This window comes from Dermacentor silvarum, chromosome 5, assembly GCF_013339745.2.
Source record: "Dermacentor silvarum isolate Dsil-2018 chromosome 5, BIME_Dsil_1.4, whole genome shotgun sequence".
Taxonomy (NCBI): domain Eukaryota; kingdom Metazoa; phylum Arthropoda; class Arachnida; order Ixodida; family Ixodidae; genus Dermacentor; species Dermacentor silvarum.
The window spans coordinates 110,590,388-110,606,857 of NC_051158.1; the positions used below are offsets into that span (position 1 = coordinate 110,590,388).

The 16,470-nt window shown below is 46.0% G+C and overlaps 1 protein-coding gene and 1 long non-coding RNA gene across 3 annotated transcripts; one reads left to right on the plus strand and one right to left on the minus strand.

Annotated features, from left to right (window-relative positions):
* Window positions 1-1,707: 1,707 nt before the first annotated feature.
* On the plus strand, window positions 1,708-2,802 carry LOC125945946 (uncharacterized). Its single transcript, XR_007467251.1, has 3 exons — window positions 1,708-1,914; window positions 2,098-2,162; window positions 2,440-2,802. It is a non-coding gene; the product is annotated as an uncharacterized LOC125945946 (long non-coding RNA).
* Window positions 2,803-2,900: 98 nt separating this feature from the next.
* LOC119453716 (peroxynitrite isomerase THAP4-like) lies at window positions 2,901-7,288 on the minus strand. 2 transcript variants are annotated; one of them, XM_037715749.2, is made up of 4 exons: window positions 7,062-7,288; window positions 6,033-6,209; window positions 5,595-5,826; window positions 2,901-5,267 (listed from the first exon to the last, which is right to left on the minus strand). In XM_037715749.2, exons 1-4 carry the CDS (start codon window positions 7,241-7,243, stop codon window positions 4,191-4,193), a joined length of 1,668 nt encoding a protein of 555 aa, XP_037571677.1. In that variant the 5' UTR covers window positions 7,244-7,288; the 3' UTR covers window positions 2,901-4,190. The 2 variants fall into 2 exon arrangements, with proteins under 2 accessions (XP_037571677.1, XP_037571678.1); XM_037715750.2 differs by lacking the exon at window positions 2,901-5,267 and having other exon boundaries at window positions 5,418-5,826.
* Window positions 7,289-16,470: the final 9,182 nt, after the last annotated feature.

A 16,470-nucleotide genomic window follows, 5' to 3' on the forward strand; every position in this document is an offset into this window, starting at 1 on the left:
AACACACCCTTATAAGCATCCTCTTTCTGTTTAATAAGATATGGTCCTTTGGGCGCCTACCCAAAGCCTGGAAAGAGGCTGTTATCATACCAATCCTCAAACAAGGAAAGGAAGCCACACTTGCAGCAAGTTACAGGCCCATAGGGAACCTACAATCGTTGGGCGGCGCCACCAGCGCGCTGCTATCCGCGCCACCAACGGAGGCGTCCCCAATCACGCAGGCGCTCCACCGGGAAACGAAACTTTGCCACCGTGTGTCAGCGCCCTTCGAGCCCTACTTTCCGTGGTTGCTTCCGACTGTGCTTGCGACATTTGAACTGTTATCAACGTTGCACCGCAACTGCATTTGCTCGCGAACGTTTTCACTCGGCAGCACCCGGAGAGAGACGCAAGTTACCCGCGATGTCGCGGGTTCTGCATTGCGGTTTCAAGCCGGTCCACGGCCTCGACGAGTATTTTCGGCCATCGCTACTGCGGAAAGGACGCCGCTTGCTGGACAATAACCATGTGTTCGGTGTCCGGGAGGTTGACGGGTCTGAGATTTCTGCAAAATGTCTGTCGGAGCAAAGCAAGCACGTATACCAAGTGGACCTCAAAGTAAGTAAACAAAACGATGTCGCCTAAGTATGCTTTTGTGCATGTGCGATATAACAAGGCTCGAGAAATGCATTAGCCGACTGTTTCCGGCGTTCAATGCTTGTTACGGCCCCGACTTCACTTTTCTTTGTTTTTATTTGGTCTCGCATTATGATTCAGCTGCCTGTTCTTCTGATTCCGATTCGCAGCTGACTGAGCCCCGCACAATCGAAAGTGGCAAATGCACGTGCCGCTACGGCAGCCTGGGTAACTGCAAGCACTGTGCTGCAGTTGGTTTCTATTTGAATGAATTTGATCATGCGTCCTGCACAAGTGCACCACAGGCATGGGGAAAGCCACGAGGGAAGCCGCAGCTAAATGATAAGGCCAGCATTGAAGAATTGTTTGGAAGTACGATGCATTTGGTTGTATTGCTGTTGCATAGTATGTGCATAGTACGTACGTCAGCCTTCTCTTCTCTCTTCTGTCCCCTCTGGTGGCCTTGCGCTGTTAACGTACCTTATAGTACGTGTGCTGCTAATTTTGACTACAGCACTGATTGCATGAAACATCTGTTATCTCATGTCATCCTTATCACTATAGTGCTCTGTTAATGTATCTTTTCTCAGGCTATCACCTTCATAGCTGTCACTTTTTTATGTGGTTCTGTGCTAAGCACACTGATTAGCTATTGCTTAATATGCAATGAATTTTGTCATTCTTGCTCCCAGACTACAAGAGCCCCTTTGTAGGAAACAAACAGCCTGCAGAGCTGTCCCCATTTTATGCATTGAAGCACTTCCCGGGCATTGTATCGCCATTTACGGAAGCACTGCAAGAGATGGCGAGGAGTGAGGCAGACTTAATCAGCATTGAAGCAGAACAAGAAGCCAGGCGGGTTTCACAGCTCGAAAAAATTATCCAGCTGCTTCCAGCACCTTGCAACGCCTTGCATGTGCTGCAGATATCAGGCACCTACCCGAAGCTAAGTGTAGCAGCAAAGGATTACGTACAACTCATGACGCAAGAGCAGAAGGAGTTTTATCAGACAAATATTGTCTGTGAGTCACTGTCAGACCTATGTGTGGCCCCCATGGGCCAGTCAAGCTGTCTAAGGTATGGAAACATCAGTGACAGAGGACATTGTTGCTCTTTACATGTACTCTTCATTCTTCTGATATTGGGTATGTTAACTCTAATTTAGGTGGCACAAAGAAAAGAAGTTTCGCATAAGCAGTACCACTAGCCACACAATACTCCATGCCCGACGGAGCCCTGAGGAGGTTGCCAGGGCCATCCTGAACTCAAGGCCATTTTCTACAGAGGCCACGGCCTATGGTGTGTATAAAGTACAAGGTTTTTCTAGTGGAATACACAGCACTTAAAAACAATCACAGAACAGAAACCATGTACATGTAGTTGCAAATGGTTGTCGACCTCTTTCATTCTTGTTTTAGTGATGTGTATTCTAATTGTACAATGCCAAGTTTAAAGCTATTTTTTTTATTTCTTCAACAACAGGACTCCGTACAGAACCCCTGGCTCGAATGGAGTTTGAGCGTCAACTAGGTGTTGAAGTTGTGGAGGTGAGATCAAACTTTAGTCTGGTGTTCAGTGCTCTACAATGAACACTTGAGAGAGACAAAACCTTCAAAGCCAAAAAAAAAACTAAAGCACTACCCTTTTGGGCGGCATAAACTTCAACATGGGGACAGATGTTTTAATATGATGAAACTTGCACTAAACTGTGGAGGGGATACTGTACAGACTAGCATTATTGGTCATTATGGATGCCTGTGACAAGCTACGACAATCACTGAGTGCTTGTAGTGCCTGGCAGTGAGGTAATTGTAACTTTTTCAGATGGGTTTGCTCATACACCCGGATCAGCCTTGGCTGTGTGGCAGCCCTGATGGCATGTTCTGCCTGTCTGGGGAAACATGCCTTTTGGAAATCAAGTGTCCCCACAAGTGTAAAGAAGCAGACATGTTCGACAGCTCGGGAGAGAGCATCCTAGACTACATCCAGGGAACAGGCAGCAACCGAAGACTGAAGACAACGCACAGATATTTCACTCAAGTACAGATATTACTGTACTTGTTGAATGTACAAAAGTGCTACTTTTTTGTATATTCCAGCAGGAAAAATGTCATTATTGAAGTCAGTAGGGATGATACCTTTCTTTACGAGAGCATCCCAGCCCTTGAAAGATTTTATTTTACTTACCTTCTGCCTGCTGCAGCTGCAGCGAAATAAAGCATGTGCTCACTGAGATTTGTTTGTACTACTATACTTCGTGCGCAAAACACAATGAAAAAAAAGCATTTCACATTTCTCACTTTTATTGCACAACCGAAGAAAATGCCTATATCCTAAAGGTACATAGTGGTATATGGTATTGACAATCTTAGAAAAAAAATTAAGAGTTAACATGTCATTTGTTCACTAGTTCTGCTGCTTCATGTGTGCACAACACTGAAAGCAGTCACACTAGAAACATAAGTTGGCAAGTTAATGCAGCATTTGAGAAGCTGCACTAGAAGGGCATGCTTTTCGCAAATATTAAGCTAAACAAATTTCCTGATGAAGTCATCAAATTTGTAGGCACAAGTTGGAATCAGCTAGCGCAAAACAGGGGTAATTGGAGGTCACAGGGCCTTCGTCCTGCAGTGGACATAAAAATAGACTGATGATGATGACGACGATGAAGCTAAACAATAAGCTGCTGCTTGCTGGAACAGTTATTATTCTGAACTAAAGCTAGCGCATCCAAAGCAGGTTGAAATGCAATCGCATTCGGAGGCAATAGGACAGACTTCAAAACGTAAGTGCCTAATGGCAATGACATCAAATACCAAAAATATCATGCAAAACAGGATTGCATAATATAAAAGTGGAAAACATAAGAGTAAGTCACATGTACACAAAATTCACTGACAAGTAAAGGCAGGTGACTACGCAGAACTCGCAAATGTTCCCAGTACAGTACCTTTTTTTCTTCTCTACATCAAACAGCTCAACCCAGTCCCTTAAGTTTATACACACAAAAAACAAAAACAGGCTCTTTTTCCACTGTACAGCATCACACATCTATTTTCAACGCTCCAGAACATGCTCGGTTCACCTATTTCAAGCTCAAGTAAGTGACACAATGCAACACGAGACAGAAGTTTGTTAATGGAACATCATAGATGACCTAAGCTGCATGGAAATGGCACCAACAGTGTGCAAAAATTGGTCAATGCCTGTGTGCTCTGCGATATCAGTGCACTGTAAAGAACCGCAATGAAATAAGAACTAATCCGGAGCCCACCATTACGGTGTTTCTCAATGACCACGTCCAATTTCGAAACAATAAAATGCAAATAGCTCAAACAAATAATGCAAAGTGAGTATCCATGGCAGATGAGATCCTTGGCAACACAGAGCAAAATAAGAAAGCTATGAAGGCCTCAGTCCACTAGCTAATGTTTCGGCAAGAGCACTTGTCGAAACCCCCGGCCAGCCTAGACGAAGACAAGTCCTATTATCGAAATGGTGCCTAGCGCACTGATGCTCCCCCATCATTCATTCATTTCATTTTGTGTAATCCAGAGTGAGGCAAAGTCGATTGTTCATGATGCAGACACGACAAATGACTGTTGTTGTTCTTTGCGCTTAATTATTGGGAGCTGGAGGTTTGCTAGCACACAGCAGACATGAAAGACATCCGTCATGCATGGGATAAGCTCAGTTGGTACTTTGTTGTTCAAGACATTATATATTCTAATCCTCTGAATCATTCGTTCGACATGTATCCGCACTTGAGCGATATTGTAAGTGTCCCTAACCTCCTCTGGCGTAAACTGAGAGGCATGGAGAAATGGAGGCATAACAAGAACAGCATTCTGGTTTCCTAAAACTGTCTGGATGCCTGGAAATCCCTTATCGGCAAGAACTGTATCCCCAGGTTGAACAAGATCGAGGAAACCAGAATCAACTGTAATGTGGGCATCAGACAGTCTACCACCATAGGCTTTTGAACAAAAACAAATCATTCCTCCTGGTGTTACAGCCACTAAAAACTTCAGCGTATATGCGCCTTTGTAATTTGAGTACAAGACTCGTTCTTGTTGCACAGTTGGTGGCTGCTCTGTACGTATTTCTGTGCAGTCAATAATCATAGTGCAGCTAGGATAATGCATCTTAAAGCTGTCTGGCATTGTGGCCTGAATCACTCTTGGTGGGGGGCGAAAAATCCATTGTTTAGTGGCCACCGCGAGCGTTTTGAGAACACTCTTGAAATGCCTTGATGCCGACGTTTCGCTTACCGAGAAGAGAATAGCCAGTGATGAGTAGCTGATTCCAAGCTTTAACTTCAAAAGAAACAAAAGAAGCCTATTCTCAGCAGTGACGTCACATTTTCGTTCTGAAGGTGGAAGCATGCTCAGAAGCATTGCAAACACTTCTTTGCTGACACTGCACAGGTCTTGCAATGCATTTGCAGATTTAGCGATGCTGTCGTAGCCGGAGAAGTAGCTGGTTCTGTGGTCAGAGCCACTATGCCTGCTACTGACCTCTGGCTTGTGTTGCACACTGTTGTCGCATGTCTCAAGATGTGTCACTTGAGTTGATGTCCCTGACTCACTAATGAAGCACATGAACACCGAGAAATTCTTGCTTGACACGCTTCTTTCTTCAGTTTGTGTTTCCTGCGTGAAATTGCAGTAAGAAAGAATAAATACATCCATGTTGGGTTACAGTGGCAGCCTCATTTTTATCAGTCATAACACAAAACTTTATCGATGATAAACAAACATTTCAAACTAGCCGATCCAGAAAAATGCTGTCACATATTGTGCATCAAGTGCTGCACTGAAAAAATGAGAAGGGAATGAGCAATAAGAGTACAACACTGCTAACTTGCTGCCTATGCTACACAGGGAGGCGTAACTGAGCATGGTATAAGAGCGAAGAACATATTTAGCTGTACAATTTCAGGCATTCAACTTCAGTTTCCGAAATTTTCAGGAGCTTACCACAGATTTTACTGCAGTGCAAAGCTCAGCAGCGACAGTGGACAGTAGATCCAAGCCCTCTGTCGAGCTCCGCTCGTACAACAGGTCTGTACTAGTTGCTAGATCAACTGTGGTAAGGCTGCTGGTACCAATGGCTCCTGTCTCAGCTGTGTAGGGAGAAGCTGGTCCAGGGGAATCAGCTGATGCAGGAGTAGCCAGTGATGCAGATGACCCAGAGTGCCGCTGCTTCCACCTGCACATTTAACAGAAGCTTGGATGTCACTGCTTTTTGTAAACACACAAGGATTTTGTTTTGGGCACATCTACATGCATGCATTCACATTTACTTGTAGAGACAACTGCATCATGGCAAAGCTAAACGGGAAAAGATGTAACATATTGAAGAGTCCCAGCTTTTGATGCAAACAAGCCCAAGTAGCACATCAGAGAGAAGCTTACCTATTAAATCTAGCCAGCTGAGCAGTAGATGAAGTGGACCTCTTCTTGTACACGGTCGGGAATATTGTTGGTACATAACCTGGGTGGCTTTCAATTGTGCTTTTCTCGCCATTCACAAAATGTTTGGAACACACCCTCGAATCTCGATTAGGCTGCCAGCTAGAGGAGTCCTCAAAACTGAAATGAGTAAAACATGAGTAATTACCATCCATCTGATGCAACAGGTGTAGCAGTGTCAATCAATGAAAGGTTCATGATTAAAACAGCTGGACAACACGCTGCACTTTAAAAATTATTTGCCTAAGTATTACTAACCTCACACACACTTAATACACACTGTTTTCTCCCCTGCTTGAGCGCCGCAACAAATTTTCGTCATTTTTAATGTGCAGTAGATTATGCACTAATACAACATGAATGAATGAATGAATGAATGAACCTTTATTTGAAGAAGTGACTTGGCAGTCGATGTGGTAGGGTCCCTTATTCCAGGAATAAATAACATTAATGAACAGCGCAATGTGGTCAGCGGACAGGAAACGCTCATGATAGCACAGGACCCTTGGCGTTTCTTGTCCGCCGGCGTCAACCACGACAACGCCGCGAAGATTATGTAACATCGAAATAAAATAAAACACGACCATAACGGAGGGCGGCTTCCGGTGAACATGAAGTTTCTCATTCCTTGCAATGAACACGGCTACGAGTAGTTTCATCGTCATTCTCAAAAAACAAATGCCACAAGTCGGGAGAGAACAGTGCGTCGCAAACTAGTTCCAAATATCGTATTGCATGTCATTTATTTCGTCAGAACGATTTCCGTAATTTTAAACCAAAAGTATGCAAGAATATTATCAACCTACAAACCGCGAAACATTGATCAAACAATAAACTGTGACATTACGCGACCGCCTCGTAAAAACTACCGGTTCACTGTTACCCGATTGCTGCTAACTGAAAAATGAACGTCGTCCTTGGCTGCTTTGGTAACGTGCAGCGATTTCTGTTTACAAATATGAATTCACTTACTTGACTCGTCGCACGGCGATAATCCATTTTTGCCTTCGTGACTTCTCCCAAGGCTTTGACGGAAAACTGTACAGCCTCACGCCTGGTGTCCCTTCGCGACTGTGGCAGTCTTTGACAGAGCAGTACCTGCGCCCACTTTTCTTCTTCACAGGGGTGCGACCACACGGTTCTGATGACGCCATCGGATCTTAAACTAGAGAAAACAGGCGCAGGTATTTCGGACGCGAAAGGCAAAAGCTCAAAAAGACCACGCTGTACCCGCGTTGAGCAATGGCAGCGAAGAAAGGCCCATGCGCGCGAACGCCTTCAAGCTTCTTGCTGGGGTCGCCAGATGGCGCACCCTGTTCTTCAAACTGCATTGCAGGGTGCCTATTGCCTTGACTAGTTGCTTGTGCAAGGTGTTTGAAAAAAATTATAAACCGCCGCCTCGTTTATTTCCTTGAATATAACGGCCTTCTTGACCAACGTCAAGCTGGATTCAGGTCTGGTCGGTCGACAACTGACCAGCTTGTAGCATTTGAATCTTATGTCAGGGATGCCTTTATCCACAAACAACATTGTCTTTCTGTATTCTTTGACCTGGAAAAAGCTTATGACACGACCTGGCGTTATGGCATTCTCCGTGATCTGCATTCTCTTGGAGTCTCGGGAAACATGCTCAATACTATAGAAAGCTACCTCTCCGAACGCACCTTCGTGGTTCGTCTTGGAAATGCTCTATCGAAGCGGTTCATACAGGATAATGGCGTTCCCCAAGGTGGCGTTCTCAGCTGTACGCTTTTCATAATTAAAATGAACTCTCTAAGCAGTGTGTTGCCGAAAACTATCTCTTACTCTGTTTACGTTGACGATGTCCAGATCAGTTTCAAATCCTGCAACTTGGCCATCTGTGAACGGCAACTTCAGTTGGGGGTAAATAAACTCTCAAGCTGGGCAGATGAAAATGGGTTTAAATTCAACTGTGGCATAACCGTCTGTTTACCTTTTTCTCAGCAGCGTGGCATTAGGCCAGACCCATACCGTTAACCATAGCCGTTAAACAAGATCACAAATTCCTAGGCGTTGTGGTAGATAAAAAGCTCACCTTTGTTCCACATATCAAGCAGTTGCGATTGAAATGCTTGAAAGCACTGAACTTACTATAAAGATCATTTCCCATCAGTCATGGGGTACAGACCGTGACTGTCTACTGAACCTTCTGAATAGCGTTGTCCTATGACGTATTGACTATGGGTCGGTAGTGTACGAATCAGCATCAAAGTCTGCGCTAAAGATGCTTGACCCCGTGTACCACCTTGGGCTCCGTCTGGCCACTGGTGCTTTCAGAACTAGCCCAATAGCCAGCCTGTATGTTGAGGCGAACAGATGGTCACTGGAACGACGAAGGCAGTGCGCAAGCATAGTGTATGCCACTAAAGTGCTCTCTCATGCAGAGCATCCATCTGGTGAACTCTTGCGGGACACAAGCAACACCCAGTTGTTCTTGAGACGACCATCAGCAACGCCACCATATCCCGTTAGAGTCGCGCCTCACATTGAAAGCCTGCAGATACCGGCCTCCAACCTCCAGGTGGTGTCCCACAAAGACGCCATTGCGCCCTGGGAAATACACGCTGTTCACTGTGATATGTCATTTCTTGAGGTGGGCAAACATGGGCATCCGCTCGCAATAAATCAGCACTTTATGTACTTGGAGGCAAAATACAGGTGTGCAGAGTATTACACTGACGCCTCTAAGTCTTCAGCTGTCGCATGTGCCGCACATGGCCCTCAATTCTCCGAATCGAAAACAATGAACGAACATACAAGCATATTAACTGCAGAATGCTGTGGCATCCTCCTAGCCGTAAAGCACATCCTACAGAATAAACAACCAGCCTCCATCATATATACAGACTCCCTCAGTGCAGTGACTGCGTTGTCATCCGGTAAAAGCATAAAAATCCAATAACTAATTTCCTTCTAAAATGTCTCATGTCGGCTCACAAATCTAAACTTAAAATCACACTGTGCTGGGTACCGGGGCACTGCAACATAGCTGGAAATGAGGTAGCTGACAGACTTGCGCAGTCAGCTGCTCTCCGTAATTCTATTGACATAGATAATATACCCTACGAGGACCTCAGGCCACAGATTAGAAACAGAATCCGTAGGCAATGGCAAGAAGAATGGGATGGAGCAATTGAAAACAAACTGCACACAATAAAGCCATTAATAGGAAGATATGCTACCGAGAAACGCGACAGACATAAAGAGGTTGCACTATGCAGGCTTAGAATAGGACACACACATGCAACACATTCACATTTGCTAAACAGTTCTCCAGCACCGCACTGTCCAAAATGTGGTGATCGACTGTCCGTCATTCATGTTCTAATCATGTGCAAGAGGCTAGAACCAGATAGGAGACGTCACTTCCCAGAACTGTACAGAAACCAAATACCTCCGCACCCGTCCTTCTTTCTTGGCGACTACCAAATGTTTTCATTAAAAAGAGTTTTTATGTTTTTAGCGAGTGTAGGTTTCCTACGTGCGATTTCATATTTCCATTGAACTCAGCCTTGTCTCATTCCTGAGGAAATGGCTGAGATTTTTTATCTCACATGTCAGGCGCTCTGCACTCCTTGTCCTGACAAGGACTGTTGCTGAGGCTGCGTGACCTTGTAAACGTCATACGCTTTGCCCATAATCATTAAATGTAACCATTACTCAATTACTTTAGGCCCTATACACCAATGTTTCTTATCCTTCTCTTTTACTGCCCACTAACCTGAGTCGACCATCAACCTTGTGTTTGGCGCTCTTTGGCCACAGTTGCCCTTGCGCCATAAAAATCTATCACTAATTCTATACCGACGCATCCAAGTCCCATGCTGACGTATCTTACGGCGCTGTTGGCCCCTCTTTTTCTAAATCTGACGTATTGAACCCCCTAACAAGCATCTTCACCGCAGAAGCCTATGCAATACTGTCTGTGGTGAAGCATATAGAGAAATTGAAACTAGAAAAGGCAATAATATTCACAGACTCGTTGAGTCTTGTATAAGCGCTAACATTATTACAAAAGCATAAGAATCCTGTTGTTATCGAGCTTTACTCACTCTTGTGTAACATTTACCAATCTCGTAGACATGTAATAATATGCTGGGTGCCTGGCCATAGAGGCATCGAGGGCAATGCGCTAGCAGACCAGTTGGCCACATCAACTACATCGCAAGCTATTAATCCTGCCGCTGCTATTTCCTCCACAGATCTGAAGCCTTTTTTGCGAAGGAAACTGCGAGGCCACTGGCAGCGTCTGTGGGACGCTGAAACAACTATTAAAGTCTATTAAATCGTTCTCTCAACGCAGTCCGAGGCGTGATCTCAGATTCCGACCTGTTAGAACTTACTGAAGCAGAACTGTTAGAAGACTTGCAGGACCAAAATGTCATTGAGGTAAAGAGGATAAAAATCAGGCGAGGCAATAACGAAATTCCAACAAAACATCTGATCATTACATTTGCCTCTAGTGTACTGCCAGAAATCCTCGAGACAGGCTATACCAAAATCCGTGTAAGACCTTACATTCCTAACCCTCGTCGATGTTTTAAGTGTCAGAAGTACGGCCACGGCTCGCAAAGCTGCCGAGGTCAACTCACCTGTGCAAAATGTGGTGACAAAGATCACACTTCCGAAAACTGTTCAGGAACACCCCACTGTGTGAACTGTGAAGGGGACCACCCCGCGTATTCCCGATCCTGCGAAACCTGGAAAAAAAGAAAAAGAAGTGATCACCCTGAAAATCAAGGAAAACATATTGTTCCAAGAAGCACGAAAACGTGTTTCTGTTTTTCATACCGCAAGGTATGCTGGTGCGGTGCGCAAGGGGGCAGCGCCGAGCAGACTCCGGCATCGGCCCGCTACACAAACTGTGTGGCTGCGGCTGTGCCACCAGCCACCTTGGCGAAAGCAGCTGACGCTGCTTTCGCCAAAAAATGGTTAATCGACGACTCATACATTTCCTTGAACTGAACAAAATGCTTGATCCCTATCAGTGTGGCTTTAGAGAAGGGCGATCCACAACTGATCACCTTGTGCGCATTGAAGGAAATATCCGGGATGCATTTGTGCACAAACAGTTTTTCTTATCGGTATTCCTTGATATGGAGAAGGCGTACGACACAACATGGCGTTACGGAATCCTGAGAGACCTGTCGCGAATGGACATCCAAGGCAATATGCTAAGCCTAATAGAAAGCTATTTGTCTAATCGTACCTTCCGTGTCAGAATCGGCAATGCATTGTGTCACGTCCATTTATACAGGAAACTGGTGTACCTCAAGGAGGTGTGCTCAGCTGCACACTCTTTATCGTTAAGATGAACACACTCCGTGCCTCATTACCACCGGCTATTTTTTATTCCGTCTACGTAGACGACATAAAAATAGGCTTCAAGTCATGTAACCTCGCAGTGTGCGAGAGACAGGTACAGCAGGGCTTGAACAAGGTGTCCATGTGGGCAGAAGAAAACGGATTCAAAGTGAACCCCCACAAAAGTTCTTGTGTTCTTTTCACCAGGAAGAAAGGGCTTGTTCCAGATCCCACTATCGAAATGTATGGACAACAAATACCTGTGAACAAAGAGCACAAGTTCCAAGGCATCATATTTGATTGTAAACTTACATTCATTCCGCATATAAAATATCTCAAAGTGAAATGTCTAAAACCAATGAACTACTGAAAAGTTTATCTCACACATCCTGGGGTAGCGAAGGAAGTGTTTAATGAATCTTCACAAGAGTCTCATTTCATCACGATTGGATTATGGTCGCGCGGTATATCACTCTGCCGCCCCTAGTGCACTGAAGATGCTGGATCCCGTCCACCATCTAGGTATCCGCCTGGCCACTGGCGCTTTCAGAACAAGCCCTATTGAAATACGTCGAATCAAATGAGTGGTCACTCCATCTGCAGAGAACATACACCAGCCTCACATATTTCCTTAAAGTCCACTCTAACCATCAGCATCCGTGTTTTAATGCCGTTAACGATATGACGTGTGCTACACTTTTTCGTAATCGTCCCTCTGTAAGACATCCTTTCTCACTGCGTGTCAGGGAGCTTAGCGAAGAAATGGATATCCCACTCCTCGAACATCGCTTAATGCCTTCAGTCAAGCTGTTACCACCTTGGGAGTGGCAGGTAGTAGCATGTGATATATCATTTGTAGAGGTTACAAAGCACGCTTCAGAGGTCGAAATCCGAATGCATTTTCTAGAATTACAGTCCAAGTACTCGTGCACGGAATTTTACACAGACGCTTCTAAATCACATTCCGGAGTATCTTATGCAGCCGTCGGTCCGTCCTTCTCGGACTCCGGCGTACTCCACCCAGAAACAAGTATCTTTACGGCTGAGGCCTACGCAATCTTGTCAGCCGTAAAGCATATAAGGAAATCAAAACTCCAAAAAACTATTATATTTACAGACTCTCAAAGCGTCGTAAAAGCCTTGAAGTCACCCTGTAAACAGAAAAACCCTGTTCTCATTGAGCTCTATTCTGTTCTTTGTAGAGCATACGCAACTAACCAGCGAATTTGACTTTGCAGTCTGTTATAAGAGTGGCCGACATCATGCGAACGCCGATTGTCTTTCGAGGCTCCCTCTACTAACAAGTGAATGTGACGCCGACAATTTCGATGAGTTTCTGGCCGCCATCGACGACATTCTTTTCCCCGACCTGGCCACCTTCCGGCAAGAGCAGCGTGACGACCGCAGCCTGGATGCCCTCTTCGCCTCAGGTGCTCAGCCAACAGGTCACGATGGCTTTGTCATCCAAGATGGCCTGCTCTACAAGAAGAATTATGCGGCTGATGGTGCCCGCCTCCTCTTAGTGGTCCCTAAAAAATTGAGAACCCACGTGCTCCGTGCTATGCACAACGACTCGACCGCAGAGCACCTGGGTTTCACCAGAACATGCCACCGCATTCAGGGCCGATTCTACTGGACGAGTATGCGACGAGATATAGAAAAGTATGTGGCCAGTTGTAACAAGTGCCAGCAATTCAAGCGCCCTAATACTGCTCCGGTCGGACTCCTTCACCCTGTAGCGCCACCATCATCTCCTTTCGAAATGGTTGGAGTGGATCTTCTTGGCCCATTCCCGCGCTCAACAAACGACAACCGTTGGATTATAGTCTGCGTCGGCCATCTGACGCGTTATGCTGAAACCGCAGCGATGCCAACGGCCACGGCTCTTGATGTTTCGAGCTTCCTCCTGTCCTCTGTTATACTTCGTCATGGACCACCTCGTGTTATTGTGAGCGATCGCGGTCGGCAGTTCGTGGCCGATACCCGCCGGGGTGGCTCAGTCAGCTAAGGCGTTGCGCTGCTGAGCACGACGAGGTCGCGGGATCGAATCCCGGCCCCGGCGGCCGCATTTCGATGGCGGCGAAATGCAAAAACGCCCGTGTGCTTGCGTTGTAGTGCACGTTAAAAAACCCCAGGTGGTCAAAATTAATCCGAAGCCCTCCACTACGGCGTGCCTCATAATCAGAACTGGTTTTGGCACGTAAAACCCCAGAAAGAAGAAGTTCGTGGCCGACGTAGTTGAAGAGCTGTTGCGTCTCTGTGCTTGCCAGTTTCGCCACGCGACCCCGTATCACCCACCGACAAATGGTCTCGTCGAGCGCACTAACAGAACTTTGACCAACAAGCTTTCGATGTACGTGGATTCCAGGCACAAAAATTGGGATGACATCTTGCCTTTTATGACATACGCCTACAACACCGCAAAGCATGAAACTACAGGCTACAGCCCTTTCTATCTTCTTTATGTTCGATCACCTCGCAGCTTCCTTGAAACCATTCTACCTTTTACTCCTCATACGGACTCTTCTATTGCCCAGACTCTCTGCCGCGCTGAGGAAGCACGCCGCATAGCTCAGCTCCGTACGTTGGCGTCCCAAGACCACTCCAAGATCCGCTACGATTCACGACGTAAGAATGTGTCATACGACAAAGGGGACATTGTATGGCTTTGGACACCACTTCGCAAGCGCGGCCTGTGCCAGAAGTTTCTGGCCCGTTACACCGGGCCTTTCGTCATCACCGATCGCCTAAGTGATGTAACCTACTCGATTGCTCGTCTCGTGTCCAATGGCTACCGGTCTAAGAAGACGCAGCTTGTTCACGTCGCTCGCCTGAAACGCTGTCATCCACGTGACTCCGAGTGGACGTGACAGTTACTCGCCCAGCGGGCTTCGTCTGAGAAGGGAGGAGTGTTACGCTAAAGCTACGGAAAGGACGGAAGAAGAGGAGAACGAAGTGCACTTGTCTTGGTAGCGGCTCGGTGTCGGCGCGGCCCCTTTTCATCAATTCATCTGTTAAAATAAACACACCCCATCGTAACAATATTTCTCCCTTGGCTTGCATGTTTGTAGCCGAACTTACAAATCGGCGCAATGCAAGTGGTGCCTCTCCGGCTTGATTTCTTTTGTGCAGGAGCACTTTCACTCTCTCCCGGAGTCTCACGAGCTTGGTATTCACGAACATCACCCGCAGTCTTCACTTGGCTCCTTAATGCCCACGGAAATTAGAGGAACTCGGAGAACTATCAAGACGCCGAGCCCAGCTCAGCGTGTTAACAGACGAAATAAATGTCAGATCTGAGCATAATTGAACCATATTCTTCCAGGTTTTACTGTGAAAACCAATTATTTTGAATATAACAGGCGCGCTATAACAACACACACTGTTGCAGACGACGCGCGCTCCGCGTCAGGCCTTAGGGTGCCTCGATGCCAGCGCCGCCGTTCAGGGTGGTGCCAACCTTTGACCGCCCCCGCGCCGCCGCTTTCTCGCTGCGACGCCATATTGTGTCACAGCGAGCCGTTGCGATTGCTTGGTGCCGGTGCTGAGTTCGAGGCACAGTGCGCGCGGATGCTTCGCGGACGCTTCTACTTGCTAGACAGTGTTCAGCCGCATGACTGACAAGCTATCAAGTGCATCGTGTCGACATGACGGGCTGTTGTGTTCCCAAGTGCGCCGGATCGACGCGTAAAGGACTGCGTTGTTTTCGCTTCCCCGGGACCCAGAGCGACGGAAGAGATGGGAAGCCCAAGTAAAGCGCGATCACTGGAAGGCAACGGATAACTCCTGCATTTGCGAGGTAAGTGTCAAGAATGTTTAGACTACCGCACCGTGTTTTTCATTTAAATAAGAAAGTATTCTCTGATCCTCGCTCACGTACCTACGTTCGCTCACGAACTAAGTAAGCACTGCACCGATGCTGTCTGAGTAGCGTATGGCTTGCGCGCGCGCGTCGCATAGGCTTTTTTCGTTTTGATGGGCGCAGTCTGTACCCTTATTTTAAGGACTGACGAAGATGCTTTGCCGCGAAATAATCTTACATTAGCTACGAATCGTCACGTAAGCCACCTATTTTCCTTTTTCACGGGAAGCACACATCGTGTGTGTCTCTTGTTTCTTTTCTTTTTTTCGGTACTGGTTATTTGGGACTAAAGAACGCAGTGCTTCGTCTGGGGAGAGCGGCTGTTTTGTACGTGGTAAGCGAAACATTGTGATTTTCTCTGATTTCTCAGGAGATATCTTGCGGACCTCAGGGTGTTACGTTACATAGCTGATTTTTTAGACTTGTACATATTTGTAGCGTGGTGATCGTAAGCCGATGGTCATTCGTGCTCATTCCCGATCGTAGTGGGTACTGTGACGGTCTTTAAATGCCTGTGCACGGTATGCACAGGTGTAGTACAGTTAAGGGGCATCATGGGACCAAAATGTTTCGGCGCTTTCTGGCATGGTGTCTGTTGTAGCCTGTGCATTTCTTCGAAACCTGTGAAGCGAGGTAATACAGCATTGCTTCTGCTAAAATTTATTTTTAAGCACTGTAATGGGTTCTCTGTATTTACAAGGCAACTTTTCATATCAATAATCACTTTTGTTGTTTTACCTGTACTTAGAAACACTTTGAAGAGGACCAGTACGAGGGAAATCGACAGGATGGGCGCCGTCTGTTAAAGTCAACAGCCCTACATCATCATGGACTATATTTTCGAAGTGAAAAACATTGCTAATCTGTATTTGACTGTCTTAGTTTCATTTACGGTTTTTGTACGTGATATGTGTACAGTGTTGTTTATTTTTTCAATGTAGTTATCAGTGTTCTAATGGTTATTTATGAAATGTTCTGTACTCGCTATCGATGTGTTTGGCTGATGCGACGTATTCGATGGTAGCTGATGTATGTATTCTGGCTGGATATCTTGATTAATATTACCCGCGGTTGCGTTTTCTTGTTTGCATTCTTGTTTTCGATTTATATTGTGTGTAATAAGGTTGATGTACTCACTTGAACCCCCCCCCCCCATGTAATGAATAAATAAAAAAAACTCTCTCTATCCCGAAT

Coding starts and splice junctions, on each gene's coding strand:
- LOC119453716 (XM_037715749.2), bottom strand. CDS start 7,243: ATGGCGTCATCAGAACCGTGTGGTCGCACCCCTGTGAAGAAGAAAAGT. Junction 5,827..6,032: donor CAGCTGGCTAGATTTAATAG/GTAAGCTTCTCT, acceptor TTAAATGTGCAG/GTGGAAGCAGCGGCACTCTG. Junction 5,268..5,594: donor GCACTGCAGTAAAATCTGTG/GTAAGCTCCTGA, acceptor AATTTCACGCAG/GAAACACAAACTGAAGAAAG.